The 26,673-nt window shown below is 46.2% G+C and overlaps 3 protein-coding genes across 10 annotated transcripts in view; 2 read left to right on the top strand and 1 right to left on the bottom strand.

The window, feature by feature from the left end:
- The window catches only part of LAMTOR1 (late endosomal/lysosomal adaptor, MAPK and MTOR activator 1), a 5,751-nt gene extending 872 nt beyond the window's left edge, over positions 1-4,879 (top strand). Inside the window, exons 2-5 of the mRNA XM_059410027.1 lie at positions 2,962-3,107; positions 3,360-3,437; positions 3,791-3,917; positions 4,248-4,879. Of these exons, the coding sequence (XP_059266010.1) occupies positions 2,962-3,107; positions 3,360-3,437; positions 3,791-3,917; positions 4,248-4,340 (444 nt within the window). The 3' untranslated portion in view covers positions 4,341-4,879. The remainder of the gene's footprint in view (positions 1-2,961; positions 3,108-3,359; positions 3,438-3,790; positions 3,918-4,247) is intronic.
- LRRC51 (leucine rich repeat containing 51) lies at positions 4,366-18,222 on the bottom strand. 7 transcript variants are annotated; one of them, XM_059409963.1, is made up of 5 exons: positions 18,098-18,222; positions 12,348-12,430; positions 7,156-7,361; positions 6,083-6,231; positions 4,366-5,832 (listed from the first exon to the last, which is right to left on the bottom strand). In XM_059409963.1, the coding sequence occupies exons 2-5, from the start codon at positions 12,373-12,375 to the stop codon at positions 5,673-5,675; spliced, it is 543 nt and encodes a 180-aa protein (XP_059265946.1). In that variant the 5' UTR covers positions 12,376-12,430; positions 18,098-18,222; the 3' UTR covers positions 4,366-5,672. The 7 variants fall into 7 exon arrangements, with proteins under 7 accessions (XP_059265946.1, XP_059265959.1, XP_059265934.1 ...); XM_059409976.1 differs by having other exon boundaries at positions 4,366-5,814; positions 18,098-18,221; XM_059409951.1 differs by lacking the exon at positions 18,098-18,222 and adding an exon at positions 11,592-11,729 and having other exon boundaries at positions 12,348-12,431.
- Positions 18,223-18,441: 219 nt separating this feature from the next.
- Positions 18,442-26,673, top strand: part of NUMA1 (nuclear mitotic apparatus protein 1) — a 77,500-nt gene continuing 69,268 nt past the window's right edge. Inside the window, exon 1 of one of the 2 annotated variants that reach the window (XM_059409901.1) lies at positions 18,442-18,531. The gene's annotated coding sequence lies outside the window, so the exon portion shown is untranslated. Of the gene's footprint in view, positions 18,532-18,557; positions 18,671-26,673 lie in introns of those variants that run through there. The other variant, XM_059409885.1, reaches the window with a different exon arrangement.

Genomic DNA, 26,673 nt, shown 5'->3' with positions numbered 1-26,673 from the left:
CTGGGATCGAGCCCCGCATCAGGCTCTCTGCTCAGCCGGGAGCCTGCTTCCTCCTCTCTCTTTGTCTGCCTCTCTGCCTACATGTGATCTCTGTCTGTTAAATAAATAAATAAAATCTTAAAAAAAAAAAAGAAAGAAAGAAAGAAAAGGCCTCTGGAAGTAGGTGGCATTTGAGTTGGCCAGCGAAGAATTTGATAGAGACAGTGAAGACATCGAGGCATGTGGGAAGTCATTTGGGAAGCTACAAAGTGGGTTTCCGCCTTGACTGGATTGGCTTAGGGAGGCGGGATAGGGAGCTCAGTTTGGGCTGCCTCAGTGCAGTTTTTGCTTGGGGCCTGAAGGTTCTTCCAGCTAGAGAGGGGCCTGTCTTGGGAATTTGACTGTAGATCTGATCCTTTTGCACAGGGACTAGGCTGAGAAACCTGTGCAGTTTTAAATTCTCCCTCTTCATCTTGGTGCATTCTCACTTCTCCCCACCTTAAACCTGCCCTGCGTGCTTGATCTCCTTTTAGGAGTAGGGAGACCTTCCTGAGGATGAAGTCTCAAGCTTTTGGCCACTCACCTTTTTGATTGTCTCTAAGCCTGGATTCTACATTTCAGCACATTCTAGACACAGGATAGAAAGATTTCAGCAAGTAGCCCAAAGTCTGGTGGGGAAAATGGTCACAGAAATGGATTTTGTTACTGGTATTTGGGAAGTAGGTCTTTCCCCAGTGACTCACATGAACCTATTTTGGGTTAAGGAGTTAAGGTTAGGAAAATGTCATTTGTATAAGAAGTATGGGTGGCACCTGGGCCTCATTAATTTCCGAAACACTCAGTGAACACATACTCTTATTTCCTATACCTTATGTTAGGCATACCTCATGCCCACTACCCCTCACTTTATCCCAGCCTCCTAGAGGACACAGTATTCCTGCCTACTGGGAAAACTGTGGGAAATTGTGTCCTAAAGAGTAAAACAGACTCTTGGAAGGAATGAAGGGTTCAAGAAGTGGTAGTGCCTTCTAAGAAAGGATACCAGCTTCTAGTTTGCTGCTCTCCTGATTTTCACTTTCTTGACAGACTCCCACTTCTGGTTTTAACCCCCAGAACAGTGCTCGATCTGTGCTGGGTGATTTAAGGCTTTGTGTGGCAAAAGTCTATGCCAAACCATTCACTAAGAGTCCCTCTCTCAACTCTTGGGATAGGCCCCTCTCCCACTCTTATCTCTGCTCCTTTATTTTAATAAAGAATGTATGATACATTTTTCAAAGGCCTTTATAGTTCTTTCATTTGATTTTTGCAAAATGTTTTGTCCTATAGGTACAGATTGTGTATTTAATGGCAAGAAGAAAGTTTAGAGAGACGAAATGGTTTAGCCAATGATACAGAGCTGAGTAGTGCCGTAGCTGTGGTGTCTTGATACCAAGCCATGTGCTTTATCCATTGGGCCAAGCTGTCTCTTTCAGCTTTGCCCATAGTAGTCATGGGCAGGCCACATACATGTGTCTGTGCTAGGGTAGACGGTGAAATCCTGACCCTTGGGTTGACACTGACTCAGGGTGTGAAAATCCCCTCCATGCTGCACTTGGCCTTCTGTGAGGGGGGGAAGTGAAGTTATTTGTCCACTGTGATGTCCACAAGCCTGGCCTTTTCTGGGAGTCTAGGTGTCAGGAAAACATTGTTCTTGAAGAACCCCTGATGGGGGGAAAACTGCCCTGTCCTGCAGGAAGATCTGTCTGCTTGGGGGAAGGATGACACACAGGAAGCAAACTCAAGGGTTCATTAGGGAGCCAGATCTCTGGCAAGCATTTTGTCTTTCTGGCCCTTTCACACTTACCCTGTGTTTTAAGGAGGAGGGGCTGTGTTGAGGAGTTGGGAAGTGATAGGGCAGAATCCCACAGCTCTTGTCCTGTGTTGTTGGGAACTGGGGACACATGGACAACCTAGGCTTTAGAACAAAGAGTATTGTGAAAAGGCTGGGCCTGCCTTAGGGTGGGGCAGGCCAGCAGGAGGAAGTGGCCCCTCTGTAAGGAGCGCTGTGGCCAGGGGAGCCAGGAGCCTGCAGTGGGAAGGTTTGTGGTAGGAACTGAAAGTGGCCTGGAGTGGAGCGCTGGTGGTCTGGCATTGAGAGTTGGTGAGTCAGCATTAGGCAGGATAGGCCCCTTGTCCTTGGCTTTGTCCTGGGCACACTTGCTCTTTATGGCTTGGATAGATACCCAGCAGGTCTGCTTATCCAATTTGTAGCTGACACAAAGCCAGCGGGGATTTGCAGTGGATGGGCTCAAGGCAGGGTCATATTCAGAGAGATTGCAGTAGATGAGGATGAAGAGAAATATACACAGAATTGTGAGGGACAGGGAGACTTGGTCTGGCCCAAGGTTAGTTCTGGGGGCTGTGATGATCAACGTAGGTGACTGAAAAAGCAGAACCACACTGCTAGAGGTGTGCTGGCATGGTAAGGGAGGGAGCAGCTCCATTGTCAGGTCTGGCTTCACCAGGTGCATCAAGTTTGGTTCTGGGAGTCATGTATGAAGAGAGCATCAGAGGAGAGTGAACACTTGAGAGTAGAAGGGACCTGCCCTCAAGGAGGGGGCACAGTGGGACTGTGTGACCCAGAGGCTAGGACTCCTGTCCCGACATTATACGAGGAATAGAATTGTCTGGGGGATCTCCTGACCTGCATCAGGCACTAGAATGTTCTGTGAAGCTCTAGAGGTGTTACTGGATACATGCTTTGTGCCTCTGTCCATCTTCTTAGGGCCTCTAGGACTGCTTGGTTCCACTCTGATTCATCCCAGACCACCAACTCAGCCGAGCTCCCAAGGGCAGGCAGGACTGAGCCTTAGCTGACATTCCATACACTTAGGATATTTCTTGGTGGTTAAAGGTCAGAGGTGGGCTGAGAGGAGAGCCCAGGAAAGGCAGGTGTTGGACTAAAGTCTCTAGGGCCGACTTCTCCCCTTTGGCCCCTCCTAGGACCGAGAGGAACGGAAGCTGCTGCTGGACCCTAGCAGCCCCCCTACCAAAGCCCTCAATGGAGCCGAGCCCAACTACCACAGCCTGCCTCCCACTCGCACAGATGAGCAGGCCTTGCTCTCCTCCATTCTTGCTAAGACAGCCAGGTGAGCACCACAGGCCCAAGCCTGAGCAGAGCTTCACCATCCATGTTAAAGGATGGGATAGAGGGACTGGGTGGCCCAGGACAGGGGGGATGGGCAAGGTCAACAGCTAGAGGTGCCTCTGGGCCCAGCCCTGCTCCACTGGGCAGGCAGGGATACTGGTGTCAGATAGCCTTGGAGTCGGCACTTGGCAGGGAATCCTTTGTGTCCCTTTTGAAGCACCTGTCATGTTCCCTCTGCCTCCTCTCCCCAAAGCAACATCATTGACGTGTCTGCCGCGGACTCCCAGGGCATGGAGCAGCATGAGTACATGGACCGGGCAAGGCAATACAGGTGAGGCCCGGCCAGCTTCGGTGGCCCCCACTCAGGCTACTTGGGCTCCTTCCTGCCCCTTCACCCCTTACCCAGATTTGGAGCCTGAGCCGCAGTCCAGGCTTCTTGTTTGGGTGTAGCGCAGGAGACTGACAGCAAATCCCTGGTACCATACAGATGTTTATGTCAGCCCTGTTTGCCCCGTGGCCTGCAGGGGTGAGGAGGCTGAGGGAGGTGGGCCTGGAGCAAGTCGTGGTGAGCGGAGGTGCCTGTCACCCTTCTCTGGCCTGAAGGAACAAGGCTTGCCTGGGCTGGGCTGGGCTGGGCAAAGCAGACTGGTCTGACTGCGCACTCCCATCCATCCTCTTGGCCAGCACCCGCTTGGCTGTGCTAAGCAGCAGCCTGACCCACTGGAAGAAGCTGCCGCCGCTGCCGTCTCTCACCAGCCAGCCCCACCAAGTGCTGGCCAGCGAGCCTGTCCCCTTCTCCGACTTGCAGCAGGTGAGCCGCCCATGGGCCCGCCCCTGCCTACCCTTCCCTCCAGGCCCAGGCTGTGGCAGAGGGGTCACCTTCTCTGTCTCAGAGGCAGTAGAGAGGTGGAGTTAGGGAGCCTGGTAGCTCGAGTACCCAACTCACTCTCACCTCTTGTACTTTGTATATTCTTGTTTCTACCCTTATTCTACCGCCCCCTCTCCTTGTTCTTTGCTGTCTGTCCCATCCCTGCTTTCCTCTTTGGCTTCCTGTCCCCCACCATCCCCTCCTCTCTTGCCACCCAATCTCCCTTCTCACTGCCCCTCTCTGTTCCTCTCGTCCCTGGCCCCTCTGTCCCAGGTCTCCAGGATAGCTGCTTATGCCTACAGTGCACTTTCTCAGATCCGAGTGGACGCAAAAGAGGAGCTGGTTGTACAGTTCGGAATCCCGTGAAGAGAGGGATCCTTGGACAGCTCTGCTCTTCTCTCCACCCCATCTCCACCCTGCCTCCCCTGGCCCCCAGCCTTACTGCGGCTCTCACAGCACCCTGACCTGCTACTAATCACAGAGAAGAGTGTGGAGGAGGAGAAGAGTGAGGCCGGAAGCCTCAGCACTTGAGGACGGAGCAAGGGAGGGCAGAACCATTTGGGACTGGCATTCAAAGCCCTGGCCAGGGATGGGGTGGGGATCAAAAGGTTAGAGCCTAGTAGGTCTTCACTGTCACTGGGAAGTTGGAGGTACCACTGTGAGGGTGATCCCTAGGGGGCCTGTGGGGGCCCTCTTCCCACCCTTTCTCTTGGCCTCACTCCTTTCCCCCCTCCCTGACTTGGTGCTCACATGCACCTCATGAGGGTTTATGACCAGGGTCTGGACAAGCTTGAATTTGAATGAATTGAGTTTGTATTTCTAGCACCCTGGGTTTTTACATGTTTGGGGTTTTGGGGTTTTGTTTTGGTTTGTCGCCCTCGATAAAGGAAGTGTATTCATCTGTGTGCTGGTTGCAGCCCCTCTGTCCTGCCCACCACCCTAGTACTTCTGGTCTGTGAGCAGCGAGATGGGGTGGGAGGTACATCTTCTAGGGCCATTGAGAGGAATCTAGGAGATAAGGGTTCAGAGTTCCCAGGTCTTAGCTGGAAATGGCCTGGGCTAACCTCAGATTGGATAAGACTGCTTGTCCCTTCTCCAGTGAATAGTGTCCAAACTGAACAAACTGGAATCCAAGGCAGCTGTCACTGTTGGGGGCCCTGCTTCAGGTGCAGTGGAATTACCAACAAGCCCAGGGTTGAGGGGTAAAGGCAGACCAAGGATACTTGATACGGAGCCAGCAAGCCACTGTTTTCAAGCAGAAGATTCTATTTATCTGATGAAATCTCAAGCAGAACACCAGCATGTAAAACAGAGTGGAGCTACTCTGATCTGATTGAAGTGGGGGGTCTAGCATCTTCTCTGAGGTGTACTCACAGAAACTTGGTGCTCTTTGAAGCAGCTCTAACCTCTATCTGAACTGAAGAGTTTTTTAAAAAGGGGCCCAGAGAGATAAGGTAAGTTTCTCAAGACCATACAGTAAACCAGGTCAAAAGGTCTACGTCCCAGGCCAAAAGGCCTTTCCCTCCTCTGCCTCCCTCCATTGGTGAAGTTAAGACCGGAGCTACTGACTATTGCCTGAGGCAGAGGACATTTGTACATGGCACAGGTGACTTCACATCTGCTCAACTGCTCCGATCGTTTATTGTTAAACCAAATTGACTGTCTTCGGCCTTTAGGACTGCTGGGGCCCTGGGAGCCTCAGAGTGCATTCTGCTTGATCCGGACCTTCTTGGGCTTGATGTTCATGCGTTTCCACACTTCAGCTGTGGCACGGTCTGCTTTGGTGACCCCGCTGAAGTCGAATGTGGTGATAGGGGGCAGGGTGCACAGCACATACTGCCTGTGGGGAAGACTTGGGCTGGGGGCCAGCCCCCACCAGAACCTCCTTCCCCCTCCACCAGCTGCTGCTCTCTCCCCTAACTGCAAGGAATGGAGGGACTAAAGGATAATTTGGGGGGAGACAGAGTCTCCCCTGATGGATAGTAAGACATGCCTAAAGGTCGCCACTCCCTTCTCTGCCCTAGCACGGCAGAACACTGGTGTTGGATTTCTTCTCTCCCCACCTCCTTGCCCTCAGGGGAGCTCAGCTTTGGGGTCAGGGCACTTACCTATACCCCTTCTCTTCCTCTATGGGATTCCCGTGGAGTGTCAGGCTCCGGAGCCGTGGGAGGACAGCCAGCTTGTTCACCTCTCCCAGGCGCTGGATGCTGTTGCCGTGGAGATAGAGTACACTGAGGTTGAAGAAAGTTGTCAGGACCTGTTGGGGAAGGAAACCAAAAGCCAGGATGGGCAGAGCCCTGGATTGGTGCTCAGGACTGGTGGGCAAAGAAGGAAGAGTCTGGGAAACAACTTGCTTTCCAGTCTGCTACCCCCCTGCAGCCATTCTGGATAACTCTGACCTACTTGTTGTTTTACTCTGAATGGGTACAGGGGTACCATGTTGGCACAGAACTGTGCTCTGAGGGATGGGAGGTATGGACCGGCAGCCTAGCACAGCCACTGACTTGCCAGATGAATAGGCACTCCTGCTCCCCCCGAGCCTCAATTGCCCCTACACGGAAGACCTTTTTAGTGTTGGAGATCTAAGATTCTTTCACAACAAGGGACAGGGATAGCATCTCACCAGGTACAGAAGAGAAGCTTTCAAATTTACAATTACAAAATTACAATCTACAACCCAGGGAATCGTTTCCAGCTCATGCTCTAGCTGCTTTTTTCCCCTGGTAGGGATCCTGGACAAGAAAAGGTCAATGTGTTTATTTCTTAAAACTTGAGTCTGAGTTCATGGAAAATAAGTGCTGTACTTCATCTGTCTCTTCCACAGACAAACTCTGCACAAGGCACAGAGGGTGCCTGATAACAAAAGCTGTTGTGTTATTGGAGCCTGCTACATGCCATTTGGCTTTCCTCACAAAACCTTTATGTTTGGTGGGAGCACATGCTCCTCATTTTTTCAGACAGGGAGACAGATTTTGAAAGGTGGGGTATCTTGCCCAAAGTCCTACAGTAAGAGACAAACCTAGGATTTGAACCTATGTCTGTCTGAGCCCATAGCCATGTACTTGGACAGCAGCCTGCTGCTGCACTACTTCCTGAAAGACGTGGGAGATGGAGAGGCTGGGGGTTGGACAAGTTGGCGTCGGGCCCACCCTGTGACTAAATCACAGTGCTGGGGACTCACAGGGTCGATGGAAGTCAGGTCGTTGAAGGACAGGTCGATCCAGGCCAGGTTCTCTGGATGCTCCAGAAGCAGTGAAACCACATGGCTAAAGTCTCTCAGGTCATTGAGGACATTGTTGTTCAGCCACAGGGACTGGGTCAGTGACTTCCCTGACTTTGAGTGCCTTAGTGGTCGTAGCCCTGTCCGAGGCTCCTCGCTCAACAGGTCTGTGGGGACAGTGAGACGTGGGTTATTGTCTCTGCTTTTCTGCCTTAGGGATGGGAAGGAACAGAGCTGGGAGGATTTACAGCCTGTGCTAGAGCTGGGGGTACTGGCAGGACCATAGCCTCATGCTTGAGTCTAGTATCACTCCCACAGGCCCCAGGAGTCCAAGTAAACTTGGACTAAGGGTCAAAGACTTGCCATCCCAAATTCTTGGTTTGCATCCCATGGTCCTCTCATGTCTGTTCTATCATTGGGTCCTCTATATGCCACCCCTTTTGGGGGTGTGGGAGGCAAAATCATTCCCACTTTATGGAAACTAAGAACTATAATTGTCAGACTTGACCAAGATGATTATAGCACAAAATCTAGAATTATCCACTGGTAGAGCCTAGAGTATTCACTTCAGTACAACACCCTCTGATGTCCCTCTCTCGAATTACTGCTAAGCAACTGTGTATGTGCCAGATACTGGATGTATAGTGGTAAAGTTCTGTGCCAAGTTCTGGATGAGTAACAGGGTAGGGATGAGGCAGATTTTGTGCCTTGGAGGAGCTCATATAGGCAGGATGAAAACAAACTGGCAATGTGATAGTGACGGAATCATAAAGAAGGACTCTTCTGGGAACTCAGGGAAGTCGAAACCTAAGATGGAGTTCAGTGGATTAGGAGACCTTAACCAGGCAAAGGGTGGAAAGGGTGAGAGGCACCCAAGCAGAGGCACAGAGGTGGGAAAGGGCATGTATGCACATACTGTGCAAGGTGGGACATGGAGTGAAAAGCCAACAAGCCTTGAAAGCCAGGCAGAGTAGTTTGGACTTTATTCTGTAGGTGACGGGAAGCCATTGGAGGGTTAAAGCAAAGGGTGATCCAAATCTTTCATTGCAAAAAGATCATTCTGAAGCTTTAGTGTGGAGATGGATTAAAGGGAGTGGGTGGGACTGGAAGACCAGTGTGGCTCTTTCAGTCATCCAGGCGAGAGGTGAGAGGAAGAGAATCAGCATGACTTCGTGGTTGACTGGATGTAAGGGTAAAAGAATAATCAAGGGCAGTGCCCAGTTTCTTATTTAGGGGACTGATAAGGAATTAGAAAAAGACAAAATGGGCGCATGGGTGGCTCAGTGGGTTAAGCCGCTGCCTTTGGCTCAGGTCATGATCTCAGGGTCCTGGGATCGAGTTCCGCATCAGGCTCTCTGCTCAGCAGGGAGCCTGTTTACTCCTCTCTCTCTCTCTCTGCCTGCGTCTCTGCCTACTTGTGATCTCTCTCTGTCAAATAAATAAATAAAATCTTAAAAAAAAAAAAAGAAAGAAAAAAGAAAAAGACAAACTAAGGTTGAAAAGGTGAGGAGTTTAAAAAAAAAAAAAGGTGAGTTCAGCCTTGTCCTTGGTGTATATCTGAGGCTCCTGTAACAAAGAGGTGAAGAAGCCAAGCAGGCTGTTGGATACGAAGGTCTGAAGCTCTGGAGATGGACGAGAATCATTAGTATAGAAGGTGTACAAGTTAGAGAAATAGAGGGGATTCTACACGGAGAGTGAGGGTAGAGAGGAGGGGGCATCTATTAAATAATGATGAGTAATGAGGGAAGGACAGGGAGGGAGAACCACAAGAAGATAATTTTTACAGATGCTCAGGGAGTTCATAGTTTATAGGAGTGAATTTCAAGGAGATAAGGACTGAAAAGTAATTTTGGCAACTCAAGCCCTTGGGGATCCTGGTGAAGGCGGATACAGTGAAATCACAAGGGCCTGGGGCCAGAAGCTACATTGGACTGAGTTCAAGAGTAAACAGGTTAAGGAAATTTAAGCAAGTAGTGTAAACAACACTGGCAGAAAGTTCGGCAGAGGAGAGAGAATAAGGAAAACAGGGATGTTATAAACCATCTGTGTAGATCCACCCCCCAACCCTTTCTGACAAATGAGGTCCGGAGAGGCTGGGTCCTGCCCAGACTCACAGTAGCAGAGTCAGAACCAGATACTGGCTATGGCTGAGGGGACTGTATATTTCCTCTTGCCCCAAGCCTCTCATTACTTGTCTAAAGCTGCATCCGGGGAAGAAAGTATTGGATTTGCTGAAGCTGGCCGCTGCCTTTCACTCCCCTGAGCTCTTACGGGACACACTTCCTTCTACCTCCACCCAGTAAGTAACTTCCTCTCCTCCTCAGCTGCAGGTCAGCCAGCATCCACCAGATGGCTCTCTGCCTTAGTGCTGGAGTTAGCAGGAGCTACAGTCAGGGCCTGAGGTTGGGGGGAAGTGGCAGAAGGGCACTGGAGCACAGTAATTCAGCTTGTGAATGAACTCCTAATCCTGCCCCTGGCCCCAACATATCCTGAGAACTCCCAATGAAATGATACAGCTGAATAAAAGGGTTAAAATAAACCCACATATAGATTAGCATCCAGCCTGATGAGGCAATAGCTTGAGGAATGCCATACAGCATGGGCAGCTCTCCAGCTCAGAAATAGCCACTGGTGGGACTGTGTTGCCGAAAACTTAAGGCTCCCATCTGGGCTGCCGATATCAAGAGTGGAATGGGGTATCCCACTGCTACAGGTTTGTTCCCTTCAGATTCCACCAGGGTACTGCATTGCTTAAGGATCTGTTGAAGCTGCCTAGTTCAGAGTAGGCCAAGGCAGGTCTGGAAAATGGAGCACAGATATTAGTGCCCAAAGAATTGGGAAGTGCCTAGCCCCAGGCACACCGGAAAAGCATGATTCTTCTATTTCTGAAGGGTTGCCACACGACTTTTCCATGTTTCCTTAGAGGGTAGGAGTTAGTTTGATAACTTCCTCACATCATCCCTCACCCCATAATGGAAGGGATTGGTAAGTATCTCATGGCAGACTCCCTTAATACTGTAGGTTCGTAAAAAGTCAGAGGTCTGTGGGTTGAATGTGTTCTAGAGTCGCCAGCATTTCAGAATCTATAATCCATCTACTGATTATATTAGCAAGTAGTCTATCAAGTAGTCCCAGATTCTTTCCACAAGCTCCGGGGAACCTGAGGGGACTGGCCTTTTGGGGGCTGGATATGCTTCCCCTGTTCCCCTCCTTACAAGACACAGCAAGGAATCTGGCAGGTATGTATACATGTGCGCTTACTAAATAGTAGATGCTCAGTAAATAACCATTGAACGAGGGAGCTGGCATCTGTATGGCCCATGGTTTGTGCTATGGAGTTACCCATGGTTGTAGTGGATGTTTTCTCCCCTCATTAAGAAGGTTCCACAGAGCACAAAGCAGTGCAAAGCTCTATTTCCCCACTCAGAGCTGGGAATTCCCAGGGTAGGCAGGAGCCATACTTCGTCACCTGCCACCTCTCATTCAGGATTATCACAGCTAAAACCCTTGTGAATCACAGACTACATCAGAAGTGATGCTATGCACAATAAATAAAGATCATAGTGGGTCGGTGTGTGCTCCTGAGAGAATATAAGTTACCACTGTGGCTGGTGCAAACCCAGTAGTATCCCAAACTCAAGCCAAGGCTTGTACCTCCTGGATAACTATTTGCCTTCTTCCTGAGCTTAAAAGTAGCCCCCAGTTGCCTGTGAGGAAAAAACGAAGCCAGATCTGGGTCTAGGATATATGGGTGCCAGCATGGGTTCTGTGAGAGCAAATGTAAGGGATAGAACTTCCTTGGGAAGAAGCATCTTCCTCTGAGAATAGGATACTGATAAGAGCCTCCCTGAGCCACCTATTTCCAAAGAAACTCATTAATAAAATGGGAATAAGCTTGGGCAGTGCTGGAAGCTGCAATAATTGTGGGTGATGACAGAATAAGCTTGGGTAGGCCTGGGATAAGCATAAGGTATTTACTAATAAATATTTAAACTGGAAACATGCCAGTTGTTAATAATGAGACCCTGCATGTTTTACCAGTGATCAGAATAGGCTTGTGTCCTCAGAGGAGATAGGATTCTGCCTGTGTTTTCATTCATTTCTTCCTCTCTTCAGGTAAAGACAGGAGAATAAAACCATTGGCTAATAAACTGGTTTCCCACTATTCTTCACCCGACTTTACTGCTGTAGTGGGGATTCTTTTGAAGGTGATCAGTTACCCCTTCCACTCCTGCCACCTCCTTACCCCCTACTCCTCTCAAAAACGTCAAAAAAAAAAAAAAATCTGCAAGCACACAGGAAGACTCTCTTTAGGCTCTTAAAAGACTGGTCTCTCCCTAGGGACCATACCCAGCCTGTTGCCATGGTGAGTGGAGTGCTGTGCTCTGTGGGCTGACCTTGGATCACGTGGATGCTTCGGAAGGAGTAGTCAAGAGGGGGCTCTTGCACCGAAGTGTTCATATAGTCCTGTCTGCTCATAGCTCAGGCCATCATTTGTCAGGTGTAAGCACTGGCCCTGGGAGTCCGGGTTCAGCCTGGGGGTGATAAGAAGGACTGGTATTCCAGGTACAAGGGGCTTAGGCTTCCAGGTAACCCCAGAGCCCTGTACCCTTGCTTTCTGCTCTCCACCACCCCAGGCTTGCCTGGCTGCATTTCTATTTTAAGATAGTAATCACCATTCCTTGCATTTGTAGGGCACTTTCTACTTCTCAGAACCCCTTTACATCCCTTAGAGCTTATTGATAGTTGTAACACCCATTTCTGCTTTCCACACGAAGAAACTGAGACCCCAGGTGAAAGCACTTGCCCAGAGTTAAGCCAGTGAGTCAGTGTAGACTGCAATCATACACTCCTGAATCCTACACTGAGGCCCTTTGTGCTACTCCACAGTAGTTACCATGGAGGCTGCCTTGGTACCCACACTCCAGTGACATCAACTGGGCTATTCTATTGCTTAACAAACCCGGAGGGCCTGCATTGGACCTGGTGTCTGACAGCCCTTTGCCAGTCCGACACAGCCAGGGTCAGCTTGTTCAGCTTGTCTGTCAACCCCACTTCTCCATCCACAGACCCTACTTTCAGCCACATGCCAAATGTACTCCTACGTATATAAGCACCTACACATCAAACCGGAGTCTACCTCACTCACTCACCTGTCACCAATGCCTGAAACTCCACCATTAGGGATTCATTCCTTTGGGTTCAGGGATTGTTTTCTGTTAAAATGGAAATACCCCTGAGAGGGGTGAACACAGTGTTATCAATTGTCTTATCAGATCCTTTCCAATTGTTTAGCTCACGTAAAGCTGAGAAATTTTCCAGAGGCTGGGGAAGTGCGAATACTACTCACCTGGGAAGAAGAAAGCTCAAAACACACTTTACCAAGGGGTTTTCTATGTGACAGGCACAAACAAAAGACACACAGACTGACAAAGACATGTCCCAGTCAACCTCCCCTTCCTCACTTCATCCACTGCTGTCGTCACCTTTGCTCACTACTTCACCTGGTTTCCAAAATGATTTGAGGTAGTTCATAACAACACACTCAAAACAGGATGATTTCTTAGAGAACAGAGCTGTCCAACTAAATATAATGAACACTGCAAATGCAAGCCACATATATAATTTTTTCACATATGTAATTTAAAATTTTCTAGTAGCTATAAGAAGAAAAGTCCAAAGAAACAGGTAAAGCTTAATATATTTTATTTAACCCAATATATCCAAAATAATACTCAACATATAATTGCTATTAACAATGGAGGTATTTTACAGAAGCTACCTGGCAAGTGCACAACAGCTGCAGGTGACTAGTGGCTACCAGACTGATAGGGCAGATGTAGGAAATGGAAACCAAGGAAGAGAAAGATCGGAAAGTAGATTAAAGGAAGACAAAGAGATGCACCACAGAATTAGGAACTGGCCTATGTTATCTCTGAAATTCCTGACAGCCAAAGTAAAAAAGGAAACCTCAGGATATGCAGTTCTTACCATTTGAGTCAAAGCAGCAAATAGATTGTATGCAGAAAATGAGATCCACACATTTTCTTAAAATGATTTCTCTTAAAAACCGTGGACTTGATAGTGTATAATTCCACTTAAGCTTAATACAGTTTGACTAATTTTTTGTGATTTAACATGTACAGGAATGGAAAGTGAATGTCTTCCTCTCAAAAAGCAACAGTCTCAGCTGTGCTTTGTGGAAGTGCCACCTTGAGTCACTTCACAGTTGAGTTCTCTGTCAAATCAGGACTGGCCTGGTGGGTAGAGACTTAATTAGGGAGACTTGCATCTTTTAGGTATCAAATATACAGACAGACAACAGACAGACAACAAAGAACACAGACTTTTCTGGAAATAGAGGAACCTGGCTTGTGTTCTCCCCTAAACAGAGAAGCCCATTCCACTAGAGCACCTACAACAGTTTTGATGCCTCTGAGCAAGACTAGATACTTTTTTCAAAGTCCTGGGTTGGGACCTCAGAGTTCTGCACTACTGGACATGGATTTTAGCTTAAAATATTTAAGGGCAGAATTTGACTATTAGTTTCCTTGACCATCAGAGAACCTAACTCAGTGCAGTTCCTAAAAACTGACTTTGTGTCATACCAATTCCTGATGTATTTTTCTGGATGAGTTAGTATTAAAAATGCAGCCCTCAGTAGTTTAGATAAATTTGCCAGTTGGAAATGGTTGTTATTCTTCTCCATTTCAATAGTAGCCCAGGCTGTGAGCTAGCACTGTGTCTTATTCATCATCTGACACAGAACCTGGCTTACAACAGGCACTCAAGAAATGCTTGTGGGAGGAATGAATGAGAAACTGCCAAATACAAGGCTTTCTGTTTTGCTAGTGTTGATGGTAAGCTGCTCTTTCTAACAATTGGCTCCCAGGTTCAGCTTTTTCAGTCCACACCTCATTCACAGTAAGAAACTCAATTCAATTCTGCAAACATTTATGGAGTGCCCACTGCCCTATGCCTGACCAGAAGGAATGAAGCCAAGATAACAAATAAGAGAACCCTGTCTGTCATGAGCGCAGAAAAGCCTACTAGGTTTCCATTGATTGTGGCAAACCAGCCTGCATCCAGTTCTAAGAAACAGCTGCCTACTTAGTGAATATTCTCATGTTTTAATACTCAGGCCTAGTATACCCTCTTTGATGAAGTCTGTCTTTCCAGATAAAATTGATTGTGTTCTGTGGTAGATTGATTCCCTTGATTATTCCTATTCCAGGTCTCCCTGGTATCTATTTTTTTGCCCTTTAACTCTGTAGTTTTATTCACTGTGATGCTGGGCTCAGCCACGTGACTTGCTTTGGCCAGTGGATGTTAGTAAACATGAAGCAAACAGAAAGCTTAAAGAGAGGGCTTGCCCTCTTGCTCTTTGCCTGTGCCAAGAGAAAACGGCTACCTTACTGGAGGGATGTGACAAACATATGCAGGTGAATTATGTGCAGAGAGTTAGTGTTCCCAGCTGAGGCCATCCTAGACTAGCCAATAGCCAGCCTACACCAATTCAAAGTTCAGGATAGTCACAGGTACCTGCAGATACATGAATGAGCCCAGCCAAGACCAGAAGAAACCTATGGCTGACTTAGAGACTTAGAAGCAGTAATACAGATCATAAGTCACTATGGTTTTTGGATGGTTTGTTATACAGCAATAGCTAACTGATACATACCCCTACTGTACTTTGAATAAAGTTTTATCAAAGACTGTTTCCTCATCTGTAAAATGGAGACAAACCTATCTTGAGAGCTATTGTATGCCCTGCAGCAGGTGCTAGTACTAATACACTGAAGCAGTTGTATTATCTGTACTCGTTTCTTTTTTCCCTTTTTAAAAAAGATTTATTTGAGAGAGAGCATGCACATGTGAGTGGGAGGAGGGGCAAAGGGAGAGCATATCAAGCAGACTCCCCACTAAGTTGGGAACCTGACATGGGGTTCAATCCCATGACCCCAAGACCAAGACCTGAACTGAAATCAAGAGTCAGACACATGACCAACTGAGCTACTTAGGCAACCAACCCCGGAACTGGATACTTAACCAACTGAGCCACTTGAGAAACCAACCCCCCTTCCTAAAGTAGGCTTTATGCCCTGTGTGGCTTGAACTCATGACTCTGAGATAGAAAGTCACACACTCTACTGATTGAGCCAGCCAGGTGACCCTGTACTCATTTCTTTTTTCTTTTCTTTCCTTTTCTTTTTTTTTTTTTTTTTAAGATTTTATTTATTATTTATATGACAGACAGAGATCATAAGTAGGCAGAGAGGCAGGCAGAAAGAGGGGGGGCGGGGGAGCAGGCTCTCTGCTGAGCAGAGAGCCCAACGCGGGGCTCGATCCCAGGACCCTGGGACCACGACCTGAGCCAAAGGCAGAGGCTTTAACCCACTGAGCCACCCAGGCGCCCCTATACTCATTTCTTTATAAACTACCTCCTGTTTCTTCCCTGTAAGCTCAAGGCCAGGGACAGAAGTCAGAATTATTTCTCTCCTCCTACCATTACTCTGTACTGAGCCTGGCAAAGAGTGTGTCTTCACTAAAGTCTTGATGAACAAATGGATAATAGATAAATGAAAAAAATGAATTAGTGTCTTCAGGTGTCACATTGGTATACCTGGCTGCTGGGTAGAACTGACAAAACCTTGTTGCTTTTCTCACTTCAGAGCCTTGTTTGTATGCTTGTTTGTTTGTTTGTTTTTGCTTGTTTGTTTTTTAAAGATCTTACTTATTTATTTGACAAAGTGATAGAAAGCACAAGGAGGCAGAGCAGCAGGATCTCCGCCGAGCAGGGAGCCCGATGTGGGGCTCAATCCCAGGACCCTGGGATCATGACCTAAGTCGAACGCAAATGCTTAACTGACTGAGCCACCCAGGCGCCCCAGTGGTTGCATTTCTTTCTTTCTTTCTCTCTCTCTCTTTTTTTTTTTTTAAAGATTTTATTCATTTATTTCACAGACAGAGATCACAAGTAGTAAGAGAGGCAGGCAGAGAGAGGAGGAAGCAGGCTCCCCTGAGAGCAGAGAGCCCGATGTGGGGTTAGATCCCAGGACCCTAGGATCATGACCTGATCTGAAGGCAGAGGCTTTAACCCACTGAGCCACCCAGGCGCCCCGAATTTCTGGAGTCAGTCTTTCCCAGCTGCTATTCTGCCTCATGCCCAGTCAGATCCTAGTGCCTTCCTCATCTGTCCAGACTGACTTGACAAATGACAAGTTTAGAGGCATACTTGTCTTGTTTTGGAATTTTTCCTTCCCAAATTGGAAATATCTTCTACTGGTTTTATTTTATTTTAAAAGTTAATATGATCGCTAAATAAAACCAAACAACATAGAGAAGTACATCAAGTAGAAACTAAAAGTCTGAGTCTCCATCTGATCAAAAACATGATTAATATTTGGAATTATAACCTCTTAGAAGGGAGATATACAAAATCGTGTATATTTTTAAATACACTTGATCTTAGCCAAAAGGCCGAGAAGCGATATATATTTTTAAATAAACATATACTATTTGTTTATAGTATAAACAAATAGTATATGAGGGAGAGGGAGAAGCAGATTCCCTGCTGAGCAGGGAGCCAGATGCAGGGCTTGATCCCAAGATGCTGAGATCATGACCTGAGTCGAAGGCAGTTGCTTCACTGACTGAGCACCCATGTGCCATGTGCCCCTAAACTCACCCTTTTTAATAATTGCAGAGTATTGAATAGAATTTGTGTGTACCCCACTTCATTTAGTTAAGTTTAACCAGTCCCAGCTGATGAAAATTTGTTTTCAGTTTTTGAAGTTACTAACAATTGTAATTTGATTTCTTGTTAGCCTGTTTCTTCCCTCTCTACTTACTCTTAGGTAAGTAGTAGTATGATGGCACAGGAAGTTTTGAGGAATAATCAGATAAGATCTGATAGGAGTCTGAATGGCCTGGCCTAGAGAGGGTTTCTGTTTATGGGCTATAGGTGGAAGAAAAATCAAAGTGTCATGAAAAGTCGGCCACATAATCTAGTGTATTCTGGGAGGTTTTATTCCCAGGTGCCACAGGGAAGTCCAAGATTCAACCTAGCTGCTATCCTGGGGCAGTTTACTCCTTGGAACAAGTCCTTAAGCTAAACAGGCTGTAAACTCAAGTTAGTGACTTGGCTGGAAACTGGCAAATTGGGGTATGGTCCCAAGCTGTCACCAATTTGGTGTGTGGCCTTGGGCAAGTCTCTGTTCCTCTTTGGGTTTCAGTTTTCCAATCTGTAAAATGGGGATAAATATCCTTGACTCAAAACTCAAAAGAGAGACTGAATGTGAATGAACTGGGTAAGTTGCCTAATATAATCTGTCATGAAGACTGTAAAAGGAATCAGACTCTAACCATAGAGCTAGGAGAAGCAGACCATAGGGAGAAGTAATTTAGGGACAGAACCCCTAATGCGTGTGTGTGGGCAGATGCTGCTGACCCTGAGGAGGAGGCGGTACCCTGGGATCTTCCTTACTGTAAGGAAAGAGAAAAGTCAAGCCTCATACATCTCCAGTATTAGGGCGTGCTCTAATTCTCTAATTCTACTTCCATGTCTTGAAGAGGTCTCAGTTCATCATCACAGGAAAAACCAACCCATTTTCTGAGGGTACTTCTTATCTTCCACTGTCAGGGACTTGACGCATCCGTATTAGGGGGTCCCAGGTTTGTGACAGGAGATGTTCTTAAGCGCCCCCAAATCCCTGTGGGTATGTATCTCGTTCCCCTTCCCTCCCCAGGTCCATTCCGTATGGATGTCTTGTCTTGTTCATTGTGAAAGGGGGAAAGGGGTGTGTGCGGGGGGTTTCTCAGTCCCCGAAAAGGAAATTGCTTAATCTCTCCAGAGAGCGAATGGTTCCCTAGAACGACTTTTCTGTTTTCCCGCCCGACTCACCCGCAGTTGCTTTCCCTCCAGCCTCGGCGTCCCACTACCTCAGCGCCAACTCCATGGTAACTAGCCTCACCACCGTATCCCCGCCACACTCCGTAAGTGCTACGGCTATGCCTACCGGGAGCTGTAGTTCGCTAGGGGCGGGGCTCCAAAGCCGCGGGACGTGCTGGGATTTGTAGTTTTCTTTTCTCTCAAGTCCCGGCCCGGGTCCGGAAATAGTGACACTCGTTCTCCCTTCCCAGTGGTCCTCACACTTCCTTTTCCCGGGTCCTGAAGCGTGCCCTTGCGTGAGACTCCTGACAACCGGGGCCAATCAGAGGGTGGCGCGAGGGGGCGGGGCCATAGTTTAAACTAATTGTGCGCTCACAGCGCTGGCGCGAGCCCGCGACAAACCCAATCCCGTGGAAGCGTGAGGCGGAGCGGGAGCGCGCGGCCAGGTAACCGGCGCGGGCCTGCGGCTGGCGTTCAGTCCCGGCGCCCGCAGGGATGCCGGGGCCTAAAGGGGGTGCTGGAGAGGCGGGTGCGAGCGGAAGGCCTCCTTCATAACCTTCTCTGACTGGGGAGAATCTATCGGGGGTAAGGTTTGTGAGGAGGGGGGCATGTCTGGTGTGGGGGAGGTGCCGGCGTGCCTAGGGGGAGGGTCTGTTTGGGGGCGTGTCTGTGGAATTCTGTCTACGCGGGGAGGGAAGGGGGGGGGGGCTAGTGCGTGTTCCTGAAATGCTTGTGACCCAGAGGTCCCAAGGAAGTCTCCGCCTATTATTGTTAACAATAGCAGTAGTAATACTAGTAAACGTAGCACCCGCTACGTTTCAGGCATTGTACCACACCCTTGACGTGGATCATTTTTTAAACATTCCTAATTGTCCTATTATCCTTTATTACAGTTGGGGAAGCGGAGGTATTTTATAATGTTTACTTGGTCAGGATTACATAGCTAGTGCATGGTTGGGTTAAATAAGGAGTGGGGGGTAAGGGGTGCGCGTTGTCTTGGACGGGTCACCTGATTTATTTTGAGCCTCACTTCGCATAGGTTAACAATAACTTACCTGCCTTACCTACTTTTTGGGGTGGTTCTGAGGGTCAAATCAGTTAAGTTGTTTCATGGAAGCGTCTTGGAGTGTACAAATACATGACTGTAAGTTACTGTGTGAAGGTTGTGCGTGGGAAAGAGCGTAACTGGCTTCATGCTGCCTCCTCTGGGTGTCCTTTCTTGCTTACGCCCCAGGGGAGTGCTGCTCATCTGGTATGGGAAGAGTGTCTGCATGTTTGTCCTAGATAGACAGTGTCTTTTGTCCCCTATCCTGATGCTTAGGCAGGTATGCATGAAACATGTCCTGGCTCTTAATGTATGCTTTGAAATGAATGAGCTTTCATGGACTGAAAAGGAAGAGGAGCCCATCTCCATTTAATGGCTTTTGAACCTTTGTATTCTATCTTTTTGCCTGGAATGGAACTGCCTTCTAAAACTGTGATAGTTACTCGCTTTAATCCGTGTTTCCCTCTCTCTAGTGTCTGATTCCTGGTCCCATATTTCCAAAGTTCTTGAAACGGTTACTCTGTGGTGGGGATTAGGGCTACCTTGTGAAGATCTTTACTGTTGTGAATATATGAGAACCCAGAGGGAACATTCAGACCAAGTAAGGTAGCATTCCATCAGCAGGGATGAGTATATGTGTTCCCTCCCTCTCTGTTCCTGAATGGTTCTCCTTGTAGAGGAAGAAGCACATAATTCTATGTAAAAGCTTCCACAGTACTCTTTTCTTGGCCCAAGTTCAAGCAAATGATGACTAATTTTAATGACTGATTCTTAATCTAATGCCAGAGCTATGCTTCCCCAAAGCTAGGAGATCTTACCTGAAAGCTCATATAAAAACATTTCTATTTAGAATATTCTCTTTTATTTATGGAATACGAGAGTGAGAAGAATGCCTTGAACTAGTAGTTGAGTTCTAGGACTGTTAGGATGGTGAAAAGCCCTGCCACAGGTGGCTAAACAGGGCTGACTGGAGAATATTTTGACAGCTGTGTCTAATTGATAACACCCGATGGTCAGTAAGTATGTTGGGGGTCATTTATTTCAGCCTCTTACCCACTGTTACACTGAACATATCAAAAGGTGTTGTCTGAATTCAAAATAAACACTTCCAAAGATGGGACCACTCCCAAAGGCAGTCCATTTCAATATTGAACAATTCTAAATAATAATAGTTGTTATTGTATTCTAACAGTATTGTGTTTTGTGCTGTTAGAGATTATTTTCATTTTATCCTAATATGCTTACTGTTTGTTTTTTCACCATTCTTTCTTGCATTTTATTCCTTTTGTGTTAAATAGATGAACATATCCTTCAGATGTTTTCTTCGGTAAGGGGTCAGTTAGCGTTAAACACTCTGTGTAGAAACATCTTTTTTTTTCTCTTCAGTCTTGATAGTTTAGCTGGGTACTAAGCTTCCAATTATTTTCTCTCAGCACTTTGAATGTTATTTTACTGAAATTCTGGCTTTTTCTTGTTAGTTTTGAGAACTGTGCTCACAATTTAACTATCATTTTGTTGCAGGTAACCTGCATTTTTCTCTGGTAGTTTTTAAAGTTGGTTTTTTTGTTTGTTTTGTTTTTAATTTGACAGAGAGAGTCACAGTGAGAGAGGGAACACAAACAGGGGGAGTGGGAGAGGGAGAAGCAGGCTTCCCTCTGTGCAGGGAGCCTGGTGCAGGGCTCCATCCCAGGACCCTGGGATCATGACCTGAGCCAAAGGCAGACGCTTAATGACTGAGCCACCCAGGCGCCCCTTCTCTGGTAGTTTTAAAAATCTTATTGTTTGTGTTCTGCAGTTTCATTACATGCTGTGTATTTAATTGTATCCTACTGGGAACTTACAGTGGTTCCTCAATCTGAGATTTCATACCGTGCATAAATTTTGTAAAAAGTTCATAGTCGTTCCCTTTTTAAATAGTACCTCTCGGGATGTCTGGGTGGCTCAGTTGGTTAAGCAGCTGCCTTCGGCTCAGGTCCTGGGATCGAGTCCCACATCGGGCTGCTTGTTCGGCAGGGAGCCTGCTTCTCCCTCTGCCTGCCATTCTGTCTGCTTGTGCTCACTCTTGCTCCTCTCTCTCTCTGACAAATAAATAAATAAAATCTTTTAAATAAATAAATAGTACCTCTCTCAGATCCCATATTTAACTTATGTTGGACTTTTTTATTCTGTCCTCTACATCTTTTTTTTTTTTTTAAGATTTTATTTATTTATTTGTCAGAGAGAGAGCGAGCAAGAGCGAGCACAGGCAGACAGTGGAAGGCAGAGTCAGAGGGAGAAGCAGGCTCCTTGTGGAGCAAGGAGCCCAGTGTGGGACTTGATCCCAGGATGCTGGGATCATGACCTGAGCCGAAGGCAGCTGCTTAACCAACTGAGCCACCCAGACATCCCTGTCCTCTACATCTCTTATCTTTCATGATTTCCATCTCTTTCTGTCTTACCTCTGGTAATTTTTTTAAATCTATCTCCTAGCTTAGTAATTTACTCTTCAGCTAGAACTAATTTACTTTGTGTATGTGTGTGTGTGTTTAAGGGCTGGAGGGGCAGAGGGAGAGGGGGAGAGAGAATCTTAAGCAGGCTCCACACCCAGTGCAGAGCTTGTTGAGAGCTCAATCTCATGACCCAGAGATCAAGATCTGAGCTGAGAGCCATTTAGTTGCTCAGCTGACTGAGCCACCCAGATGCCCTGAGTTCTTCATTAGCTAACTTTTTCATTTTTAGAAGTACTATCTAGTACATTTTTAAATATGCTTCTTTGTTTTCCATGGTATCTTATTTTTGTCTCATGTTTTCAACTCATATAATAATTTTATTTTATTTATTTATTTTTTAAAATATTTTATTTATTTATTTGACAGAAAGAGATCACAAGTAGGCAGAGAGGCAGGCAGAGAGAGAGGAGGAAGCAGGCTCCCTACGGAGCAGAGAGCTAGTTGTGGGGCTCCATCCCAGGACCCTGGGATCATGACCTGAGCCGAAGGCAGAAGCTTTAACCCGCTGAGCCACCCAGGCGCCCCTCAACTCATATAATAATTTTAAAGATTTTATTTTTTAAAATTTATTATTTATTTGACAGAGAGAGATCACAAGTAGGCAGAGAGGCAGGCAGAGAGAGGGGAAGGGAAGCAGGCTCCTGCCGAGCAGAGAGCCCGATGTGGAGCTCCATCCCAGGACCCCAGGATCATGACCTGAGCCGAAGGCAGAGGCTTTAACCCACTGAGCCACCCAGGTGCCCCAATAATTTTAAATAAACTTATAGTCTCTATCATGTTTTTCTGAAGTTTTTAGGGATTTGTTTTAGCTGACTCTTGCCCATAATGAATAGTTTCTGCAGGTATGTAGTAGTTTTGGATTGTAAGGTCACATTCAAAGGGGTGTTGTCTGTGGTAGTCCTATGTAGCTTGGGTCGAGATCAGTTACTACCAAGAGCAGTTTATTTTCTTTCTTTGTTTATTTCTTTCTTTTTTTTTTTTTTCCAATTTTCTTTTAAGTCAACTTTGCTTAGGCATAATTTATGTACAGTAAACTATGTTTAAGGCAAAAAGTGTTTTGACAGATGTATATACCTATAAAAAGCTGCCACAATCAAAATATAGAGCCGTTCTATTATTCCCCAGAGTTTCTGCATGTTTCTTTGCAGTCCGTATTTCCCTTCACCTTGGCTCAGGAACTTTTTTTTTTGAGCTTTGAGAGAGAGAAGGAACAGGGGGAAGGGGAGAAGGAGAAGAAGAAGCAGACTCCACACCAAGCAGGGAACCCGACAATGGGGCTCCATCTTGAGACTCTGGGATCCTGACCTGAGCCAAAGGCAGGTGCTTAACGACTGAGCCACCCAGGTGCCCCCCTCAGGAACTATTGTTAATTTGCATTTCCTAGAATTTCATGTAAGTTAATCATACAGTGCATATTCTTGGCCTAGTTTCTTTCACATAGCATAATACATATGAGATTTATCCATTTAGTTGCATATATCAGTAATTTGTGGCTTTCTGTTGCTATATAGTATTCTGTTGTATGGTTATATCATGTAATTTTATTATTCTCTGTTTTTGGACTTTTGGTTTGTTTCCAGTTTTTAGCTATTGTGATTAAATTGCTATGAGCAATCATGTACAAATCTTTGAGCATTTGTATATTTTTCCTTTTCAGAGTGGAATGATTGGGTTGTATGGCAGTTGTATTTAACTTTTTAAGAAATTGCCAGTTTTCCAAAGTGATGGTACTATTTTAGTAGTATGTGAGAGCTCCATTTGCTTCATATTCCCTTTTTTTTTAAAGATTGTATTTATTTATATATTTATTGAGAAAGCGCATGTGTGTGCTCGTGATCATGCTTGAGCAGGGAGAGGGGAAGAAAAATCTCAAGCCGATGCAGCAAGTGCAGGGCTGGATATCACCACCCTGAGATCATGACCTGAGACAGATGTTAAACTGAATGAGCCACCCAGGAGCCCCCAGCTTCATATTCTTACCCATGCTTGGTATTGTTGTCCTTCTAATATATGCTCTTCTCATGGAGGTGTAGTAGTATCTCATTTTGGTTTTAGTTTGCATTTTCCTGTTAACCGATGATGGTGAACATTTTTTCACATATTTATTGGCCATTCATTGGCCATTGTATCTCCTGGAGAACTTTGTTATTGCTTCTGTTGGACACTCAAGGTTATTCCCAGCCTGGGACCAATGTATGCAATACAGATTTCCAGGCCACAAGCTTAGGCCACAAAACAACTATGGTTTTGAATTCCTAGGAGGTTTTTTCATCCTACTTCACTAGGTGAGCAAGATAAGCTTCCCTATTTCCCTGTGGACAGATTTTTTTCCCCCCTGGTCTTTTTATTGACTGCCTTTTTTTTTTTTTTAAGATTTTATTTATTTATTTGACAGAGAGAGATCACAAGTAGACAGAGAGGCAGGCAGAGAGAGAGAGAGAGAGAAGCAGGCTCCCTGCTGAGCAGAGAGCCCGATGTGGGACTCGATCCCAGGACCCTGAGATCATATGACCTGAGCCGAAAGCAGTGGCTTAACCCACTGAGCCACCCAGCCGCCTGACTGCTTCAGCCTTAATACAGCTTTAATACAATACAATATAATATCAGTTGTTTTTAGTAGGCTCAAAATCTGTCTCTTGGACAATGAGGAGTTTATAAATTCTTTACACTGCTAGCACAGCTATGCTGTCAGGTCACACTGTTCCTGGAATTTCCCTTACTTTCTCATGAGGTCAGTTTATCTGTGTATCAGTTAGGATCCAAGCAGGAAAGTAGAAACCACACATAGCTATTTTAGGAGTGAACTCAGTAAATGGAATTAGTTTAAACCTTTGTGGGAGGACTGAACAAGCAAAAGGGATTTTTTTTTTCTTAGATTTTTATTTATTTATTTGACAGAGAGCAAGATCACAAGTAGCAGAGAGGCAGGCAGAGAGAGAGGAGGAAACAGGCTCCCTGCAGAGCAGAGAGCCTGACTCGGGGCTTGATCCCAGGATCTTGGGATCATGACCTGAGCCGAAGGCAGAGGCTTCAACCCACTGAGCCACCCAGGTGCCCGGCAAAAGGGAATCTTAAAGTGAGTTTGATGTAGTAACTGCATTAAACAGCTAGCTCATCTAAGACTGAGAAACAATGGGAGGGAACAGTTGGAATTATCAGAGCATAGAAGTCTGAAGGGATCTGAAGGACTACGCCCTGATTCTCTGCGGAGAGGGTGTTGCCTGGTGCTGCTGGTTTCTCAGGTGCTCCCGGGAAGGGCCTATAGGAGTCCAGGTTTGCTTGAGCTCTGCCCAGCTGGTGCTGTTGCCTCGGAGGGGTGCCATGAGGCTGGTTCTGGGAGTTCAGAAAGAAGTGGGAAGGAACCAACTGCTGTTGTCAAGAAACAGCACGCCTAGGAAGGAGGAAGTTCCTGCTTTCCATTTTCCCTTTAGCATCTCCTATTGACAGAGCCTAACTGTGAGCCAGCTGGCAAAGGTGAAATGGGGTTGGCAGAGTCCAAGCCCCAATGTCACAGAGCAGAGTATAACAGGGTAGGTGGAGCAGCAGAGAGACGATAACTTAACTGGCATAATCTAAAAGGATGTTTATTGTATTTCCCCAACCATTTCCAGGTGTATTTAGTAGGAAGATTTTCAGGTTATCTGATTTATCATATCAACAGTCACAGCAATAGCTACGTTCTTTTTTTTTTTTTTCCTCAGTATATACTCTGAGCTAGGCATGACTCTAAGCACCTTGCATGAACTGCTTCCCAAAGTTCTTTAAGGTAAATACTACCATTATTACTGTTCCCTTTAACAGGCAAATAAACTGAGCCACAAATAAATCAAGTAATCTACTCAAAGTCATACGGTTTGTAAGTAGTGGAGTTGGTGTTCTGATCCAAGCATTCTGGGTTCTATAACCCCCATTCATTTTATTTTATTTTTATTAATTTTTTAAATTTTTTATTAACATATAATGTATTATTAGCCCCAGGGGTACAGGTCTATGAATCGCCAGGTTTACACACTTCACAGCACTCACCATAGCACATACCTTCCCCAATGTTCATAACCCCACCACCCTCTCCTTACTCCCTCCTTCCAGCAGCCCTCAGTTTTGTGAGATTAAGTGTCTCTTATGGTTTGTCTCCCTCCTGACACCATCTTGATTCATTTATTCTTTTCCTACCCCCCAAACTCCCCACATTGCATCTCCACTTCCTCATATTAGGGAGATCATATAATAGTTGTCTTTATAACCCCCATTCTTAATTTCTTTTTTTTTTTTAATTTTAATTTTTTTTTTTAATTTATTTTGACAGAGAGAGATCACGAGTAGACAGAGAAGCAGGCAGAGAGGGGGAAGCAGGCTTCCTGCTGAGCAGAGAGCCCGATGCGGGGCTCGATTCCAGGACCCTGAGATCACGACCTGAGCTGAAAGCAGAGGCTTAACCCACTGAGCCACCCAGGCGCCCCCCATTCTTAATTTCTTAATTATGCTGAAAGTCTTCCCTGTGTCCAACCCAAATCTATCTTCCTATAATTTCTGCTCAGTAGTTCTGGTTTTGTCTTCTTGCAAGAGAACACATAGGTTTTTCTCTTCACCTGCATGACAAGCATGCATATATTTGAAAAAAGTTCTCATGTTTTCACTGCTAAACTTCTGTAGTTCTTCCCTCACATTTGCTACAACATGACTTTTAGACCTTGCACCACAGTTGTTGTTATTCTTCACTGCATATACTCTGACTTTGCTCTTTAAAAGGTGGAGCACAGAGTTGTCACACAACCCAAGCCTGCATTGTGTTTTCTGTAGCTCTGTTACATTCATGGTTCATTGAGAGCATAACAGCCTATCCTCCACCTCCCACTAGAGGCATCCTGCTCCCTCCTCTACCCCAAAGGCAGCCTTTTAAATATGAACTGCTGTACCAGGTCTCTACCATCTTGTATTAGTTTGGCTGATTTCTTTTACTGTGAATGCAAGCCTTTATATTTAATTTCATTAAATTGTATTGTGTTGCTTTTGGTAATGAAAGCTTGGTTACAAAGCTTGGTATGAGCTTGCCT

Source organism: Mustela nigripes, chromosome 1, assembly GCF_022355385.1.
Source record: "Mustela nigripes isolate SB6536 chromosome 1, MUSNIG.SB6536, whole genome shotgun sequence".
NCBI lineage: Eukaryota > Metazoa > Chordata > Mammalia > Carnivora > Mustelidae > Mustela > Mustela nigripes.
The sequence above is the reverse complement of the archived record's forward strand: the minus strand, read 5'-3'. Positions and strand labels throughout refer to the sequence as shown.

Coding starts and splice junctions, on each gene's coding strand:
- LRRC51 (XM_059409951.1), bottom strand. CDS start 11,673: ATGAGCAGACAGGACTATATGAACACTTCGGTGCAAGAGCCCCCTCTT. Junction 7,362..11,591: donor AAGCATCCACGTGATCCAAG/GTCAGCCCACAG, acceptor CTGTCCCCACAG/ACCTGTTGAGCGAGGAGCCT. Junction 6,232..7,155: donor ACCTGACTTCCATCGACCCT/GTGAGTCCCCAG, acceptor CTTCCCCAACAG/GTCCTGACAACTTTCTTCAA.